This window comes from Centropristis striata, chromosome 2 (genome assembly GCF_030273125.1).
Source record: "Centropristis striata isolate RG_2023a ecotype Rhode Island chromosome 2, C.striata_1.0, whole genome shotgun sequence".
NCBI classification, from domain to species: domain Eukaryota; kingdom Metazoa; phylum Chordata; class Actinopteri; order Perciformes; family Serranidae; genus Centropristis; species Centropristis striata.
Window position 1 is genome coordinate 38755725 of NC_081518.1, and position 19617 is coordinate 38775341.

Genomic DNA, 19617 nt, shown 5'->3' on the forward strand with positions numbered 1-19617 from the left:
TAAATCACAATTTTAAATATCATATGTCATGTTGTGTTTTATGGTATTATCACAGTATTTAAAAAAAGTTTGAACTGAAGAATAAGATTAATTTATAAGATAAGAATATAATTAATTCATACACTTCTAGAAGGTTTCAGTGATTGAACATATTTTGGAAAAGGTATGACGTCATAAAGAACAATGGGCCCTTTTTAACAGAAGACGTTGTGACGCACAGTTATAAATAATAATGTGAATGACATTCCATGTGGTTTTGTCGGTATGTGCATGCGGTCACATTGACTTACTGGGACACTTGCTGTGATGAGTCAAAAATGTCCACAGTGGAAAAGACGTGTCCAATGAATATTTTGCTTGCAAAGCATTGTGACTTTTACATGGACACTTGGCTGAGTGTAGTTGTGGAAGGCAAGAAGCATCAACAAGCAGAAACAACACTCCAGAAACTTGTTTTAACATTACAATAAATATTGTGTAAATTACAGATCCATGTCAAATTACCCTAATAATTCACAAGACTTTTCACCTGATTGATGAGGAAGTTCACATATGTTCCTCTTCCTGCTGTATAGGGATGGTTTAGCCTTGTTTTGGCTCTACCATCCATTTGAATTATGGATAAACTAATTAAATTTATGAATGAAACTAGGAAAGTGCAGATCTCTGCCAGGTGTTGAGAATCTCCTGCACAGCATAGCTCTGATCGATCCAAACTCCACTCAGAAAACAGAAAACAAACATTTTAAAGGTTATTTGCTTGTTGTTGTCTGATGAAGCATGAATTTTGACTTTTTACACATTGACATTATGGTGTAGTAACTTCAACATACTTTTCCCACATTTATTATTGTCACAATGTAGTGAGAGCAGAACTGGTTTATTTTGTGTACATACGGATGTGTTAGCAGTGGCAGTCATGCAGATGGACTTCCTGGAGAAGTTGAAGAAACCCACAGACTTGTTTGCGGGTCCGAATCAGACAGCGGATGTTGGCTAATCGCTGACATATCGTCAGCTATCAGTATTGGTCTTGTTGTCTGATATGACACGAGAACACATCATATAGTGCAGAAAATAATGCTTGAGGCATTTTAGAAATGATAGAAATGATGGCTGAAAAGCATCAGCAAACAGACTTTAAGGTGTAGGACTACTTCCCCAAATATGGTGATGTAGTCGAAAATGTAATGCATTATATGTACAATGTGTAATAGTATCTAATAATTTTAAATATGCTTTAAAAAGTGATTTGTTTCAGAAAGCAGCCATCTGAGAACACTTCCATGGTCATGTCAGTCAGTGCAAATCTGCAGTCGTATGCATACTGCATCCAACAGTATGTCCTGTTAAAAGAAGGTGTTGGATGAAAAGTTGAATTATCACCAGAAATATTACAATTCACCTTACAGGATATGAATATCTACATCAAATTTAATGACGTGCTATCTAATAATTAACAAAGGAAAGTCAGGGATCATTGAAATTCTCTATCGTGGAATCATGAATGTCTGTCTGGATGTTTGGAATTTGCAATGTTCAGCACTTCATTTTTATTATAGAGACGACAATCAAAAGGTCACCTTTACCTGGAGACCATGCACCTATTGGGATTATTCTGGGGACAGAGCCGGACACTGTCATAGCTGCTGGACAAAGACACCTGAATAAATTCAACTTTCAAAATCCTCAGAAGGTAATGAACATCTGACATCTGTTTTATTATGTTTCCTAATCAAATAACAGATAGTATAGCTTTATTGTGACAAGGAAACAATGACAATGACATTCTCTCTCTTCGCAGCGTCCCGTGAAAACAGACGTGACTTGGGAGTGCTCCAGCAAAGTAAAAGAACTTAACAAAACTTAATAGCAATCAGAAGATTATGTAACATGTTGCTAAGATCTGAACATTTACAATGTTTTTGTCATTTAGGATTGTAACTATAACATCACTGTGGTCCCCAAGAGAGAAGGCCGAAGAGAAAACAAAGAGAATGTTTTTCTATGCGGAACCAACGGCAAGCAAACACTGTGTTGTAATATGGTAAGAGAAAAAGAAAAACACTTCTGCTTATTGTTGTTGTTTGATGTGTTTCAAACAACAGATGCAAGTACAACATTTCCTTGATTTCTTTTTTCAGATGAACCTGTAAGATGCAAGAGCTTTTATTCATTAGGTGTACTGGCTCCTCAAATCTCCTTTGTGCTACCAAATGAAGGACAGTTTAAGATCTTGTGTTTTGTGTTTATTTTAGAGTTTAGCAGAGGAATCACCCAGCTGCCGTCGCTCTGAAAGTATAAACATCATAAGTGAAAGCATAAGTAACTTTGTCATAAAGGAAGGTGAACAGTCTGTGCTTGTTGGTGAGTTTTACGTACACATAGGATTTGTTTATTTTTTCAGACGTCTGTGCACTTTTCCACCCCACTAACCTGCTTCACTCAACAATTTTTTAATGATTTTGTCTCTTTCTTTGCTACCTATGGTGCTGGCGCTTCCTCCCTCTGGCATCACAATACAGACACATTATGCCTTTCACGCAGGTTTTGCTTATATGCAAAATGAAAATATGAAAAGTGAACTGATGCTTGCTGCAAGCCAACAGCATAGTGATGCTCCAGCGAACTCCCAGACACACATCAGCATCACGCTTCTCATCTCAAATAATAAAAAAAAGACTTTAAATTTATATATATATATATATATATATAATATTATCATTTGTTCTGTCTTTTCAGATTCAGATTCAGGAGATAGTCAACTCTACATAACATACTCTGGATCTCCACCATATGTCGGCATCCACAAGTTTGGGAAGAACAAAGTTGCGCCAGCAAGCCATAATAAAGGTTGGCCTGTTTGCATGGGGATAGATCAGCTTTCCCTTGAGTTATTTTGTTAGTTTAATGACACAGAAGTGCCCAGAGCTATAAAGACAAATACTTACTTTGCATTTCTGTCTTCAGAGCAGCACTATGTGGGTTTGGAGATCAGCAGACAGGATGATCCCGAGAACGCCAAAGTGTATGCCTTCTACAAGGAGAAAAACAGAGACAAGGACCTGTACAGTGACATGTGGCTCCCTTTTGTGACCCGGGTTTGCATGGTGTGCAATTAAAAATTATAATTGCATTTTACATTTCTTTTTCACTAGATTTAATATATAAATGTCATTTTTTTAACATCAGATGTGTGAACAAAGTAGCTGCTACATATGAATTATGGAGTGATAGATCCTTTGGTTGTGCATTGCTTCTAGAGAGATCGTGGTGGTCCGAAGAACAACATGCAGCTTACCTGGACGTCTCAGTTGAACGCCAGGCTCTTCTGTGGAGACAGCAAAGGGTATTTCTCTGAGCTGGTGGACGTAGCTACTGTGGAGGCAGGACAGTGGCAGGATACCCAGGTCTATGCACTCTTCAGAAATGAATGGTACGACTCAGTTATCATTCATATACTCAAAACACTGCTGCTTCCCAAGTTTGAGTCATGTTGTGAGTATAGAAATATCCCAAACATGGAGTACAGTATAAGTATTTTAATACAGTCATTACAAAGTGTGGTTTCTTTCCAGCATCATGGGATTAAACTCAAACCACATTTAAGTCAGGAGGAAACCAGAATGACTTTGCTGTTGTTGAGTCATTTGTTATGTTGGTCAGTTCAACCAAAAGAAAATCATGTGGGACAGAAATAAAGACGAAAAATGAAACTCAAGTTGACAAAAAGGGCTTTTGTAGATCATGGTTATTTTTCTCTTATTTCTCTTAGCAGACATTTTGTTTGTGTTTCCTCTTTTTTTGGGGAAGTTGACTGCAGTTCCCCTTTCTAAACTTGGAATGTCTGTTCAGCTGCTTGTCACGGCCAGCATGGCTAAAATATTTACTGATCTCAGTAGTTTCTTGTTGCTGAGGATGTCTCTGTGTACACCAGCTGACCTTTGTGTCTCTCTGCAGGGGGATGAGTGCTGTGTGTGTCTATAAATTAGGAGATATCGAAAAAGTCTTCATAAACTCCCCATTTAAAGGCTCAGACAAGCAAGAAGGCAGGTCTAGAGAGGTATGTGTCACACAAAAGGATCTTAAAAACAAATATAAACTTCTCCTTTTTGCCTCCTTCATTATTGTGCATTTGCTCCGTGCAGGAATGGAAAGGCATAACCACAGTAACTGAACCATCACAACACAAACCAAAACATATACCTTTTTCTTCAGTGTGTTCCAGACAGCACAAAGATCCTTTCAGACACCTTGAAGAAAATTGAGAAGAATACAGATATGAAGGACTCGGTCCAGCCTGTGGACAACTCTGGCCCGCTTCTCACTAATCACCACAACTACACCCACATATATGTTGACGGTTCCCAGAAGAGAAGCACTGTCCTGTTCCTGTCTCTAAGTGAGTAAACAAGTTAATTAAGGGAAGTTAATACTGAGAATACTGTAGTGTCCTGTACTGGACATCTGGTTCCTTTTAAGGTCATTACAGACACGGGTTCCTGTAAATCGTTTTTTACACTTGACATTTGAAATTTTAATGGTTCTCTATACGACATTCAGAGTATAAATATAACAGGAAATAACTAACTATTATGTAAAGATATGGTGGATTTATGGCGTCCTAAATGAAATGACACAATGTGTGTGTCTGTGTCTCTGTGCTTTGCTGTGGAAGCCAGTCCAGCCATGTGTGTATGTTAGTGAATGTAGGACATCCATATTGAGAGCCTATCGATATGCTCTGAATGTCGTGTACAGCACCTTTAAATAAGCAGGAAAAGTTCAATTTAACACAGCTGAGATAGAAGCCAGTGCTGCATCTCTACATGCCAGTACCAAATACCTGGCTGGCAAAAAAGGCCTGCAGACACTTGAAGCCTGATTCAGCCTTGAAGCCTCTGAGCTAAGACTGAAAAATGAGTTGTAGAGACACACTGATCACCTGGAGGGCAAATGTGGGTGTGTGGTGTGATTCATTGAAGGGTTAATCAAAAGTGTAATGTATCATGTACCCTAAGGCTATATTTTCTGTAAAGTTGAACTTCAACATAGTAGTAGGTAGTAAGTAGAATTACAAGAAAAACAAGTGTGTGGTACAAGTTGGCTTGAATTGAACACAAAAAAATTGTATTCGAACCTTATCCTGGAAAAGACTATACTCTATTCCCTTTTTGCTATGAACAGAGCTTTTAAGCTTATAGTCTTTGAGTATAATCTTTTTCTGAGATCAAAACAAACAACCTTTCTCACGACTTTGGTTTTGGTGTGAGGTTTATTTTAATTTCCCAAGAACAAAGTAGTTTGCATCATTGCACCGACTGTAATAACACAAGAGGAAGACATGTTTCAAGATGTTTCTAGACTAAAGGTCCATTGTTCAGCAGGTTCAAAAACATTTACAATTCAAGTTTAACTGAAATTAAATTCAACACACTTTTTGTTTAAGGTTATATAAGTTATCATGATGCTGCTGGTATTTATTGAAAATAAAAAATAAAAACAATTTCAGACATATAATAACAAATAATGTCCTAGCTTTGAAAGAACTTTGAAAGGCTGACAGCAAGTTTTGAAAACTATATTAGTTGTAATGGTGTAAAATATGCTGTGAACGTTTTAACCACATCTGTCTTACAGCTGCTAAGGTGGTGCTGCTTTTTAATTATATTGTGTGATCCAAAATCAGCTGAACCTATCCATCATGACCATCCTTACAGAGGTCCATGCTCTCATTAGTAAAAGACTGAAGACTGTAAAACAAACTGAAGTTTCCCATGCTAAAGGGGAAATATATAAATGTAATAAAAGTTGGAGATAATCAACCTAGAACAAGTGAATCATTATGCTCTCAATAGCACTACTTCTCCATTTACTATCAAAACTTTTGATAAGCTTCACTGGAAGCATGCAATGAAGTGATGAAACATGAGTAGGTTGATTTGTAACCAAGGTGTGTTTGTGCAGGTTTGAGTATTTAATCATGTGCCTGTTTCTGTGACTCTTCCTGTGTATTCATACAGATAATGGAGAAATTCACAAAGTGATGCAGAATAACAGTCAGACCATTGTCATCGCTGAATACCACCCTTTTGAGCACAGAGCCCACATCCTCAGCATGATGCTTAACCCCGACACTGTGAGTAACGCAGCTCTGTCTACACAACTGTCCTACTCATCTGGGGTGGGAGTTTTATTCCTATAAAAATAACGGTTATGGAGTTAAAGGGGGATTGTAGTACTTCTTAAAGACGAGCATGCAACTTGGATTTATTTAGATGAAGTCTAAACTTTTCTGAGGATGTTCAGGTTTTAATAAAAATATCAGAAATTTGCCTGTTTCAATTTTAAGTGTGTGTCATTGCAGGGGAAGCTGTATGTGAACTCCAGAAATGAACTGGTCCAAATGGATGTTGCAAACTGTAATCAGTATGGAAAAAGCGTTGATGATTGTCGCTTGTCCAGAGATCCCTACTGCATTTGGAACTGCAGCCACTGCATCCCTAACATCCAGTAAGACTGCCCATATTCATGTATTGTACTGTAGTCAGTATTCTATAGCCATTACATTGTATAGTCAACATTTATTTCAGGATAAGTTAAAACAACAAACTTGTCTTGAAAGTTTGAAAAAGCTTGAAACCAGGATGTGATGCAAAAAAACAGCAGTCCTCTCAAACATTGCTCTACATTGCTATTTCAGTCAGACAACTCACTTGATGCATAATGTGTTTATTGGACAATGAACTTGGATTTAATTTTGGCGTCTAGGCTCCGACCTCATCACTCCTCGGCAGTAACATGAGGTATTGAGGAGTGATATAATAAATCCCCTGTCGGAGCCTACAGGTGGATGCTGGGGTGGTGGTGGGGCTGAGGAAGCAAGCGGCAGTACAGATGCAGCAGCAGCATTGGCAGGCAGAGGAGAGCTGAGGATTACACTCATTTTAAATAGAGCGCTAGATTGGATAGAGGGTGTGTTTTGGCGGAGGATGTATGAGGAGTGGGGCATGTTGTGTGTATGGCAGCACAGGTCAAGTTGCCTGCCTGAACTGACTCACAGGCATCGCTCCATTAGTGGTTATAAACTGTACAGGGTACCGCTGAGTCATACGCGTGTCTGAAGAATCATCCAAGCACACCCTGCAGTGTGTACACATCTGCCTTTTATAAATACTTTTTAGCATTACGCAGATAAATGGTGCGACTTGGTAGCGCTTGCAGCTGATTCACAGTAAACTGCACCCATTCAGGAGTCATCACTTCCCATGTGAAGCAACTCTGATAATGATTATGTAGATCATGTTACCAAAATGTTTCAACATCATAAGGTGACGACCTTATGAAACAGTACATCTGGCCTGTTTGAAAACTTCATTTTGGAGACAGTCCCAACCTGGTTTCAGCTGTCTGTCTTTTAACAACAATTAATTGCACATCTGTCAGCTGTTTTGGCTGTCCTACAGACAATGGGTACATCATTTCCAGGGAAGCAGGTCTTAAAACTCACACTCATGCAAAGTAAACTGAGCAGTTGTTTTAAGTTGAGCACTGAGCATAACACTGTCATGAGTTTTGGCCGCTAAACAGCAGTCACTTGACTTTAAGAGGCTTATTGTCACGTGTGTGTGTGTGTGTGTGTGTGTGTGTGTGTGTGTGTGTGTGTGTGTCAAAATAGCCCAATAGCATGACAAGAACTGGAAATAGAGACATAGGAAGTAAGAAAGGGGTGTTTGCTACCCATGGCCCAATTTGGGCTGGTGTGGTGCCATCACAAGGCCTCTGGTGTTGTTGTTATGAACAGCGATAGTCCAGTTCGATGGCAAAAATTAACTTGAAATGGAGGTCTTGGTAAACCAGTGCAGTGGACCAGTGAGTGAGGTCCGAATGGACCAGAGCATTGACACAAATAGACCAGTGAAGTCAGTGAACTTAACTGAACAAAATACAATGAGAGAGGCCAGATAGACCAGTGTGATGAGTTAGATCAGTTAGATGCTGGATAATAGCAGATTAGGGCACAGGCAAACAACATAAACGGTAGCAGATATATAGCATTTGAATAATGACAAATAGCACCGCCAACACTTATAAACATGGCTTAATAAAGAAGAAACTGAAGATTTGGAACAATGATCTTGAAATGATTATTTATGACCACATGCCCTTTGCGACAGAGGGGATGTTTTGTGGTGTTCCCATAATTAATGCTTGATTTAAAAAGAGTCTGATACTTTAGTATTAGGCAAGAAAACGCAATCTCTGAAATTTCTGTACTTGTTTGGCCTTGAGCAGGGGATGGTATGAGAATGTTACTGTCTGGACAAGTCCCTCGAAACTGCTTAATAGCAGCACTGAGTGGATGACAATCAGGTACAAACATTTTAAACCTGACGCTTCACTTATGGGGAGTGGAACTTGGACTGTGTTGATTCTCTGCCATGATGAAAGACCATACCTGTGAGCAGGTGAAGCATGTAGACAGGAAGCAGAGCGAGGCCTGGAGATGACGAGGGACGATGAATGAGGCAGAGGCTGATCACTGTCAGGCGTAACTAGGATAGCTTAGGTTGACTGCACGGTAGCAATCAGGGAGTGTCCTGAGTGGGAGAAGGTTCCTACCACTTTCTACTTCCAACGAGATAGTGAAGACCTATGTATGTGAACATTTGCCAATTTCGACGATCAGCAATGGTAATGAACAGATGAACTGTACAGCATTGCGAGCAGTGCACGGGTAGCAGTAGCATGGACTACTAAGGAGGGAATCATATTTGATAAGAGGCAGCAGCAGGGTGATAGGCTAACGTAGTAGGTGTGGCACTGAGCTATTGGCTGTGTGGAGAGCTGATAACATGGTCGACAGAACCAGACTATGACAGCAAGTGATTATGAGTGAGCATCCATGAGGAGCGAATGCTTAATGTATAAAACAACATATGAGACAAGTTTCTTGTTATAGTAATAAAATATTTCAGTTTCCATCTTTCATGGTCTCATGCACGTACATGGTCTGAGCTGTTGTGAATTTGCATTTATTTTCAGATCGCAGCAACTTTTATCTATGAGGACATCCTCATAGATAAAAAGGGGGAGGATAAAACACAACAGCTTTCCTGTTATAATGATAATATAAGACAGCTCTTATGTTGCAGCACTGTCTTTCAAGTAAACGCTCTTTGCAAATTGTAGAGAGTTGCATGGATCATATGTACAGGTTTAACTACTTTCTCCCCTTACATGTAGTTTCAGTCCAGCTATCACAAACTCATAACAAGTTCATTTAAATGCAGTTCACCTGTAACCTGACAGACTGGTTTCTCTGTAAAGCCTTACCACTGAAAGATTCAGTGGTAAGGCTAGATATACATTTCCTGGTATGTGGTGAGGTGAGGAACTAGTGGTCTACACAGCGTACGTACAGGAAGTTTAACACATTTAGCACAGAGGAGTACATCTGCATACACAGTTCCTGCAATGTGGGTCATGGCTTTGATCGTGAAAATCTCTTTTCCATGTAGTGCATTATAGAAACATTTGTCAAAGCCTGGTTCATAACTTGCTCAATGACTCAAAGAGGAAGAAATGATTAATATTTGTATTATCATTTTACATAATTTGTCCAGATGTGGAAAGGATGGCACAGAGTGATACCTAGAGTGTACGTTGTGTATTCTCGCTCTGAGTAATAGTTCAACTGGCTGTGCATCTATGGTGTTGCAGTGCAATGACTGCAAGGAGCCCCCCTGAGCCCCCCTGAGCCCCCCTTTACTCTACTTACAATGAGGTGACGGAAGTCAAGAACGGAAGTTGTAACCTGCTTCCTATATTCTGGTGAAGATCTATGTGGCATCTATTCAAACTAGACTTAATAAGGGAATCTACCTTACAATTAATTACCGTGAACAGTACTACATGTGGATGATTACCTTAAATAATATACTGTTTTTTAAATAACATTTATTTGGAGTTGTTTCTCTGAATCATTTCAAAGTTAAAGAGAAAACTGGCAGCTGTGGTATGCAGCAAAATTAGAGTCTGAAAGCACAGCTAAAGTGCATTTTCTGAACTTCTTCTTTTAGGGGCTTGTGTTCTGTAAGTATTTTAAGATCATGTCGGCTCCAAAAGTGTCATTAGCCCTCATTATTTCAATCTAAGGTAACTGTGCATTGTGACACCTGTGTACTGTGAAAAGCTCACAATGTATTTATTATAACTGGCATATTTTCTGACTGAGCTGCCCTCTCCTTTCACAGAGGCACACTTCAGGACAAGACACAAGAGGACAAGTGTCTACCAAATGTTCACAACCCTGGAAAAGGTATACAGATATTCATGAGTTTACTGCAGTCTGAGAAGAAGTTTGACATACTTTATATGGTGTACTGAAAAACAAGAAGTTACATCATACAAATAATGTGTATGTGTTAAACCACAGATTTTTTGGAAAATGCTTAGTTTTAGTTTAGTTTTTATTAGTTTTAGTGTTAGTTTTTCTGTAATGGGGTATTTGTTGGGTGTGAGATTCAAAAAAGTCTCAATAAATGTTACTTTTACTTCCTTTGTCTTATCCATCTCAGCCCCAATAAGTTTATTCAGTCATAAAACCAGACAGATGAAATAGATTTCATATCAGCCAAAAAGGTATGAAAAAAATTGACAAAGATGAAAACCAAGGACATTTTCACTATAGTTTTGGTTAGTTTTGTAACCACATAAAACAGTTTCAACTAGTTATCGCTTTTAAAAAAATTCTCGTTTTTGTTTTTGTTCCAGCTGACAAAAATGTTTTTTCAATTCTAGTTTTCATTATTTTAAGTTTTCGTTAACTATAATAACCTTGGTCTGCATTGCGATAAAATTACAGTTTCGTGCCAGGTTTGGGAGTGTTGTATGTGTGCAACATTATGATTTTATAATTTTTGCTCTAAGGCCGATACTGTATTTGAATTGGATTTTTTTACCGTCTTCATCCTAACCCAACACATGCACTTTATCTCCAAATAAATAGCTAGGCTCTTTAAATCCAACAATACTCACTGAAGTTCAACTTCTCAGTGTTCTGCGTTCTGAATGTGTTTCTGGTAGGGTTGTCACGATACTAAAATTTTCAACTCGATACCGATACTCAGGAAAATATTCGATACTCGATACCATTTTCGATACCACAAGGATAAAAACAAAAACCCCAAAATTTAACAGAAATATTTGTATTAACAAGAAAAATGCAACATGTAAAAATGAACAGAACCACAGGTTAAATATTTATAATAAAAAACGGTTGTGCAAAAAGAAACTGCAACTATGATAACAAGCTTCAGATACTCTATACTTTTGAGAATGAGTATTGTATCCGGATACAATGTTTTAGTATCGATACTTTTTTGAGTATCGATACTTTTGACAACCCAAGTTTCTGGTTAAATTAGGCGCATTAAATATCGCCTTGCTTTGTCTGTCTGTAACCTAAGAGCTGAATTTAAGTGGTTTTGAACCCTCACGATCTTATCTTACCATATGCTTCACATGATACGGGAATGACTTAGCCACTTCCTAGAAGCACATGTTATCTTGCTCTACATGCAATGTTGTTTTGCTCTTGTCATGCCACTGCCACAATGAGTGTTGCCCCTCACATCCCTGACATTTTCATTTTTCACATTTAGAGTTTTACACCTCACATCACCAACCCCTGACTGATACACCTGCAGACGAGACCAAGGAAAACATCATCACACTTTGTTCTGGGTCCAAGTATTTCCTCAGGTGCCCAATGTTGTCCCACCATGCCCAGTATACATGGCAGCACCCTAAAAGCAACACATCCTGCAGCATGAGGGAGAAGCACTGCGATTTTCTGATTGACAACATGGGTGATGAGCAGGTGGGAATTCACAAATGTGTGTCGGAGGAGATGGGCTACAGAAGAGTCCTGGTAGAGGTCCAACTGAAGCTGGGAAACAGGGCTGCGGGCCGTTCATCAAGCCCACTGGTCTGGCTTGGTCTCCTCGCTGTTCTGATTCATTATTCTGAAGAGTTTATCAGACAGTTTGTAAGTCCTGAGTAAGTAACATAAAAAGAAAACGATAGCGATAAACAACCCATCCTCCTGCTAAGTGCTTGTAGTCACATGATAGCTCAGGCCGAAACATTATACAACACCTATACCAAAAAATTTGGGATGTTGTTGAAAATTTAAAAAAAATACAAAGAATGAGACAATTTGCAGATTCTGTTCAATATATTTTGTTCCAAGTCCTAACGGTAATTATTTCCTTTAATTTTACTAACTATTTTTTGATTGCACTTTTGGTATTTGTAGATCAGCATCATTTTGAAGTGTACTTTTAAATGAAAACAGACAATCTAGCCAACAATCTGTTTTATTGCTTGACTGAAAACTTGTGAATGTACATAATTAGCCCTAGCCTTAAAGAAGCATATTGTCAAAAGAATGTGAAATAGAAATGTACGTGTAAATACTCAAATGTTTCTTTTTTAGCATGTTTGATATCTTTGACATTTCACTGGGGGTGTTCGTCTCAGACTCCACACAACCAGAGTACTTTTAACCATTTATGATGAAAAATGTATGATAAACATATTGATTTTGTTCTAATCACAGTGAGAAACTACACAGAACTGTAGTTTCCCACTGAAATATGGTGAAACCAATAGCTGGCAGGTAAATGAGTCATGGGATGTGCAATAAGATAGGAATATTATGTGTTTTGTTTCTGTTCTTTTGAAATACCACCTGTTTTACATCCGGTTCCTTTTAATGGGAAATTCTACAAGGGCGAGCTGTAATTTTCTATGTTGCATACTACCTCAAACTTGCTTAACAGGCTTTCGACATTTTCTTGTTCGTCAAGAAGTCAGTATAGCAACACATTGTGAAATTGTCGAGATGTTGAAAATGCAAAGTTCAGCTGTTCATTTTTCAGCCATGCCTATTTTGGCTAGTAAAGTGTGAATGTGACCAGACGAGGTCATTGTGAGCCTTAAAGGAGCAGTGTGTAGGATTTAGTGGCATCTAAATACACCTCTGCTCGCACCTCTCTTTCCAAGATTGTAGAGAACCTAAAGGGGCCTTTGAGTAATGTAAAAACACGAAAATCCCTCTCTTAAGCCAGTGTTTGGTTGAAGGGATAAGAAGCTAAGAAAAACACAATGATTTTTAGTTTCAGGTGATTATACAGTTGTTAGGTATAGATTCCATTTCTGCCAATATTCCCTCAGTCCTATACACTGCTCCTTAATGGTGCTTTCAGACCACCATTTAATAATAGAGTTTAATAATAATAATAATAATATGTTTATTTATGAAGCACCTTTCACAGACAGGGTCACAAAGTACCTGGCGGAAAAAAAGTATTTTGTTAACTTTTCTGCTTCATTATCTTAAATCCAGAGTTTTAGCTGTCTTATATTTTGTACCGATATGTTTGATATGAGAGTGGTAGGAGCAAGATAGTTGATGTGATCGTAATCTTTAAAGGATCAGTTCACCCAAGTCACACATACACGTCTTTAACATGTTACATTTGTGTAGATCTATGTACGCATCACATACCTCTCAGTGTTTTTAGCCAAGCAGACAGCTTTAGTTTTACTGGATATATCCAACTCATAGATCTCTTCCTCAAGTCCAAAGGAAATTTAATTAATTTATTTATTCTCAGGGACAATGTGCGTTAATCAACATCAGTATAAATGTGCCAGTACTCGTCAAAAGGCACATTTTCATCTGCTGTCCTTCAGCCAGATGTTAAATTGGCCAATAAATCAACAAATGGAGGTCAATGCTGCAGCATTAAAGATTTACCAGATGTGTCCTGGTTGCAGTTTCTAACAGGATATTTGAAGAAACTTTCCCGGTGTACGTAATGATATCTGCTACTGTGTACTTGAAGTGATTGAGTGCTTGTTTGTTGCAAGATCTTTAATCTGCATTTGAGCCATTCAATGAATTTATTTTTGTAAGACAATATTTAATAGTATACTTCAAGCTATGTGCATTGCTGCTTATTCATATAAATAAAGGTTTTCAACCTGCAGTTTACTGTCATTAATTGTTACGTTCTACTAGTTTTCAGCACACTTCAGAAAGGGAAGCAGCAGTAAAATGAATTTGCAACATGCATGCAACACTTCACACAGTCTGCAACACCCAGCTTTGACAAACATTTCTGCTATCAAATGAACCTTAAAAGTGAAACTTATTGTTGCAGTCACTGTGAGAAAGAAACTACTTGTTAGTTTGTCCCATGTGCTCTAAATGGGACAGAACCATTACGCGTGGGAAAATACAGAAAGAGTTGATGGGAAACATTTTTTTTCACAACTCATATTGTTTTCCTGAACCATTGATCTGCTGTGTGAGGGGGAAGAAAGCTGTCACATCGAGGCCACTTGGGGAAAAAATGATTGATCATATTCAAATATCAGAACCACTTGTTGAAGCACCTTGAAGTGGCATTTCTGGTAAAGGGAATTTTTATAGACCTGTGACACAGAAACCTGTAGTGGAAAGCGGAAATAAATGTTTTTTTTTTCTAATCGAAAATATGTGTAAGAGGAAGTGACAGTTCTCGGTTCACCAGCATGAGGTGGGCATGATTAACAGAGCACAAAATATGGTGGTCTCAAAGGCCCAACACTTTAAAGAGGAAATAAAACAAACACACATGGAAATAAGATATAAAGTAAAACTTTATCATGACATACAAGTTTAAAGCCCTGAGAACCATATCTTTATATTACTAATATGAACAAAACTGAATGTGTGAAAACCACTTTGGAAAAGTGCTCCTCTTAAATACAATCAGCACAAACCAGTTTTTACAAGCATTCATGTGTTTTGTCCTATTTTTTTTGTTTGCTTTAATCAAAGAGAAAACTATAATATCAGTAATATCATTATTACCATGTCCATAATAATAATAACAGTACAAAAATATGCACAAACCCCACAGTTGAATTAATATACGGAGCATTGTACAAGCCAAAAACAACAACATAAAATTGATAAATGAGGTATTCGATAACCACTTGCATATGCGCCTGTTTTTACACAGATCAGGTTAGTTTTTAAACAATTTAAAACTGAATTAACTCCAAAATCATCTGAGAGACAAAAGGTTCTGCAGACTTCCAACTTCACAGCTTCCTGAGTGACGAGACCTCGCCTACAGTTACTGACGACACAAATCCAAAAAAATGCAAACCCAAAAACCAACGTTGCATTCAGCGAAATGACCGCAGCTTCCGTCAGTACTCGTCCCTCAATGCAGCTTCAATATCGAACGCAACAGTGACTGCAGCCCACTGCCCTGAGGTATTGTGGTATGACGAGGTAGGGGCGGTCTCTAATAGACACACACGCACGCACACACACAGATGCAGGCTCACAGGCACAACGCATCATATATACTCATCCACACAGCAAACCAGGTGGCAAGAGCTTGGAGGTAAGTGAGGTGACCAGAGGGTTGCTGGCTTGAAGCCCAGAGATCAGAGAGGAGAAGTGAATGACCAACCCTCAATACTTTCCACTCCCTAAAAAACGAACAACAAAGTGCCATTCTAGCAGAAGATGACTGTGGGTGTAATGGGCAGCTCCCAGTCAACAAAACGGGAACTATACAGATGTAAATGAGACTAATGTTGGAAAGAATTTCCCCATTTACACCAAAAACCCATATTTTTCTCAATATCTGTGTTGCTATTTATTAGTCTAGATCATTTTGGTGCGAGCTGCAGAGTGCTGGAGGTATCAGCTGTAGAGATGTCTGCCTACTCTTCAATACAATGAAACTAGATTCTTGTGGTGCTCAAAAGCACCAATAAATACATTTAAAAAACTCAACAGCAATGTGTTTTTTTTTTTTTTTTTTTTTTTACAGATGTCAGTCATCACCTGATCAAAGTCCACAGACTGTGTTGTGAGTAACTGCATGTAGGAATTATACTAAAAAGAGTTCCTACATAAAATATTCTAATATATTCCCATTATATTCCAGAGAAGGCAGACATCTCTATGGCCGATATCTCCAATACTCAACAGCTCACACCAAAACAATCTAGATTGATAAATTGTGCTCCAGTAAAGAGAAAAATATGGATTTTTAAATTTCCACTGTGTTTTTAAAAAAATTCATCAAAACTCATGTTTGATAAATCACCTCCTACTTTGATATAAAAGATGTGGCAGTGACACCACCTACAGTATACCTAATGGTATTACAGGTTTAACTGCAACCACTTACTGTATTTACTGAACCTGCTTGCACACACAAACTCAAACACACACACATACATACATGCATACATACATACATACAAAGGCAGTGAAGCTACACTATCAAACACTCTTTGCTTAGACTAAGCAGATGAAACAGAAAGCCTGGAGATTAGAAACAAGAAAATGTTTCAGTAACATAGCCTAAATTATTAAGCTCAACTGTTACTGAAAACATAGTCCACCAAAAAAAAAGAAAAAGAAAAACACAAATAAATAGCAAAACACAGTTGTTGCCAAAAGCCTGAATGACAACTGGTGTCTAACGTCTGATTGAATTATTTACCAAAATAAAAAGACTCTCCAAAGGATTAAGCTCGAAGAGAAAGACATTTTCCCAGCCAGTTGAGTAGTGAAAACTGCACTGGCTGGATCTCACCAGCAACTACTTTAAGGCAGCATCTACAGTTCTCACCTTTATAAAATACAGTTATGTGTCATATAGGGTTCTGAAGGGTACACCAAAAAGGACTTGTGGCACCGTCCTCAAGTCCTTAAACCCTCAACTGTGATCTGCACTGCAAAACATCTGCAAAACCTGACACGTAATGGCTAAAATACTAATGAAAGCAACAAGGCTGCCCACCTCGGATCACACTGGGCTTAAAGAGGTTTCTAAACGGTTAAAATGCCTCACATTCAACACAGATAAAGCTAGAAAATTATTTTGCATCCTTTGTGGTATTTCATAATGCTAAAAAAATGTACTTTAAAAGGGAAAAATACCTTACATTGGAGGGATAATTCAACTATTTTTGGATTATCAGGAGATGGGTGTTTTTACACTGGCTGAGAGGGCATGCGTGCAAACTGGGTGTTAAATCCAGCACAAAGAGCCCATAAGTGTAAAAGAATTAAATTGGGGGGACAGCACTGGAAAGCCACAGCATCTGTCCTGGTGGAAAAACTTGAATAGCTGCTAATAAAAATATGTAATGCAATCAGATTTTGAGTCATTATATAAATTTACTTATACCATTGAAACATTCCAATAATCAGGTCAAAACGTGAAACAAGGGGTTTTACCTCACTTTAAGATATTTTTACTTACTTTAGGAAAAAAACTAAAGATTAAATGGGATCAGATGCGATGTTATTCTTTAACTGCCGTGCTCTGCATCACAGCAGGTGTGGGCAGGATTGTACGAGGGATCAATCAAGAGGAGCGACCTGGTTAGTCTTTGGTATCTAGCTGTGCAATAACCAGAGGCTAACGTGAACCAGAGGATTTGGGTGTTAAAACACTGGTCACATGATTGTACACATGCATATCATTTTGCCGCTGTCGTAAAAAAAGACGCAGTCTAATTTAAGGTTAACATGGTCGATTGTTTTGAATTTTTTTGACCCCTGCAACCTGGAAACCGGTTGACAATCCTACAAATCTACACGTGTCAGTGAGGAACTAACTACTGTTTTCCTCTTCCCTGAAAAAAAAATGCAGATTTATCACTCTTCTCAGACTTAAGGAACCAAAAAAAAGAAAAAAAAGAAACAGAAGCAAGCATAAAACAAGTTATACAAGTGAACACAGGAGGAGAGGGATAGCAAACCCATCCCAGTTCTGTTTGTCCCCAAAAAACCACCAGCAGCGTGTCAGTACGTTCATGTTCAGTTCAGGTAGGATTTCCATCACGGGTTGTGGCGTCAAGTCTTGATGGCTTCGCAGCCGTATGAGGTATGTAGTGTAGCTCTCCTTTTGAGAGAGTCTGATGAGGTATTCTTGAGCAGTCATGTAGACGTGTGCATTCTTCAGGTATGAATCCCTTCTTTTTTCTTTAAATTAAAACAGTGATTCCTTGCAGTTGTCACATTGCTTCCTGAGAGAGACGCCCTCCAGAGCAGAGAGGCCAGTGTGAGGTCTGAGAAGTTTGTATTGACGAGGATGCCGTCAGATTGACTTCAGCCCTGTGGCTGCGGCTGGAGGAAGGATGCACAAATGGGGGACAAATAACCCAAAACCTGAACCTTTCTGTAACATAAACAGGAGCTGGGTGGAGAAATGGCCAGCTGTGGGTGGATTAGAGTTTCTTTTCCCCCCCAACTTTGTGCGCTACATGTTTAATGACAGTTTGTGTGGACCTGCGATAACTTGACTTTAAGGTGGACATAAAAATCCTGTGCGTTGCAAGAGAGAGGTAAGAGTTTGGTGAAATCATGTCCATATTGGGAGGTTTTGTGTAAATCATTAACCTTCCAACCAATATAATTACTTACTTATCTGAACTGAGGGTAGAGTTGTGAAGCTAGGTATTTAATGTGCTGATCTACAGCATCTGATCATTCACCAGTTTGAGTCTACAGTGTGTTGAAGAAACCTGAGTGGCCCGGGTTGGGGGCCTGTCACTGTGAGGTGGGGGATCTGTACATGAGGTTCCACTGGTGAGAGTTACCCGACTTCCCCTGATTGCAACTAGGTCAAAAAAAGAATATAAAAATAAAGTTGATTCAGGTTAAATATACTACAGCTCCTGAGGTAAAGACACCACTGCAGGTTACTTGATTTGAGGTATGTAAAAAGAGAAAAACTAAAAACAAAATCATTCTAAAACACAAAATCAAAAAGACAACAAAATGGCAACAAACAAACAAAATGTCCTAAGATAAAACTTTTCAAGTTCAGTTGTGACTACACCTGTCAGTGGGTTTTGGCTGAGCTGATTGTGTTTAGCATGTTCATTAGGATTAACAAGTGTATGCATGTGTAGATTGTGTGTCTGTACGTGTATACTTGAGTGTGTTTGTAGTGTAGTGCATGTATGTGTTTGTACGTTGAATAAAATGCATAGCTGTGCGTTTGGGCACGTGCCGTCATATAATATTCTTGGGCTCTGTGTTCATGATTGGACAGCCAAGAGGTTGACAGGGTTGATGAGGTATTTGTTGTGCAACAGTTTGTTATTCTTATCGGTTTCTCATTGTACTGTATATTCTTGCTGGGCCTCCCGGTGGGAGAGAGGCCTGGGGAGCAGGTACAAAGGGCAGCCTGAGTTAGGGTGACCCACTGGGGGCCGGCTCAGCCGAGCCAGGGCCCTTGGAGGAGGAAGAGGATGAGGGGCTGAGGGTCTGAGCCAGGGGTGCAGAGAAGCCAAAGCTGGAGCTGGTTCCAGCAGGGGAGGCTGAAGCAGCAGCAGCGGCTGACATAGCAGACCCCGGGGCCCCACCAGACTTCTGGGCAAACAGGGTTCCTGCAGGAAAACAGAGACAGCATTACATAAACATGGTGCCATGATCACTACAAGGGTAAAGTTAAGGATTTTTTTTATCATCAGAGCTGACATTCAATTAAAGTATTAAAATCATGATGATTTGAC

The 19617-nt window shown here is 38.8% G+C and overlaps 2 protein-coding genes across 2 annotated transcripts in view; one reads left to right on the forward strand and one right to left on the reverse strand.

Moving 5' to 3' along the window:
- Positions 1-1539: 1539 nt before the first annotated feature.
- On the forward strand, positions 1540-14048 carry LOC131981243 (semaphorin-7A). Its single transcript, XM_059345461.1, has 12 exons — positions 1540-1696; positions 1805-1846; positions 1937-2047; positions 2743-2853; positions 2971-3110; positions 3264-3436; positions 3961-4063; positions 4219-4402; positions 6024-6139; positions 6368-6513; positions 10257-10321; positions 11667-14048. The coding sequence occupies exons 5-12, from the start codon at positions 3078-3080 to the stop codon at positions 12065-12067; spliced, it is 1221 nt and encodes a 406-aa protein (XP_059201444.1). The 5' UTR covers positions 1540-1696; positions 1805-1846; positions 1937-2047; positions 2743-2853; positions 2971-3077; the 3' UTR covers positions 12068-14048.
- Positions 14049-18635: 4587 nt separating this feature from the next.
- Positions 18636-19617, reverse strand: part of LOC131992723 (AT-rich interactive domain-containing protein 3B-like) — a 49368-nt gene continuing 48386 nt past the window's right edge. Inside the window, 1 exon segment of the mRNA XM_059358394.1 lies at positions 18636-19491. Coding sequence (XP_059214377.1) covers positions 19295-19491 — 197 coding nt within the window. The 3' untranslated portion in view covers positions 18636-19294.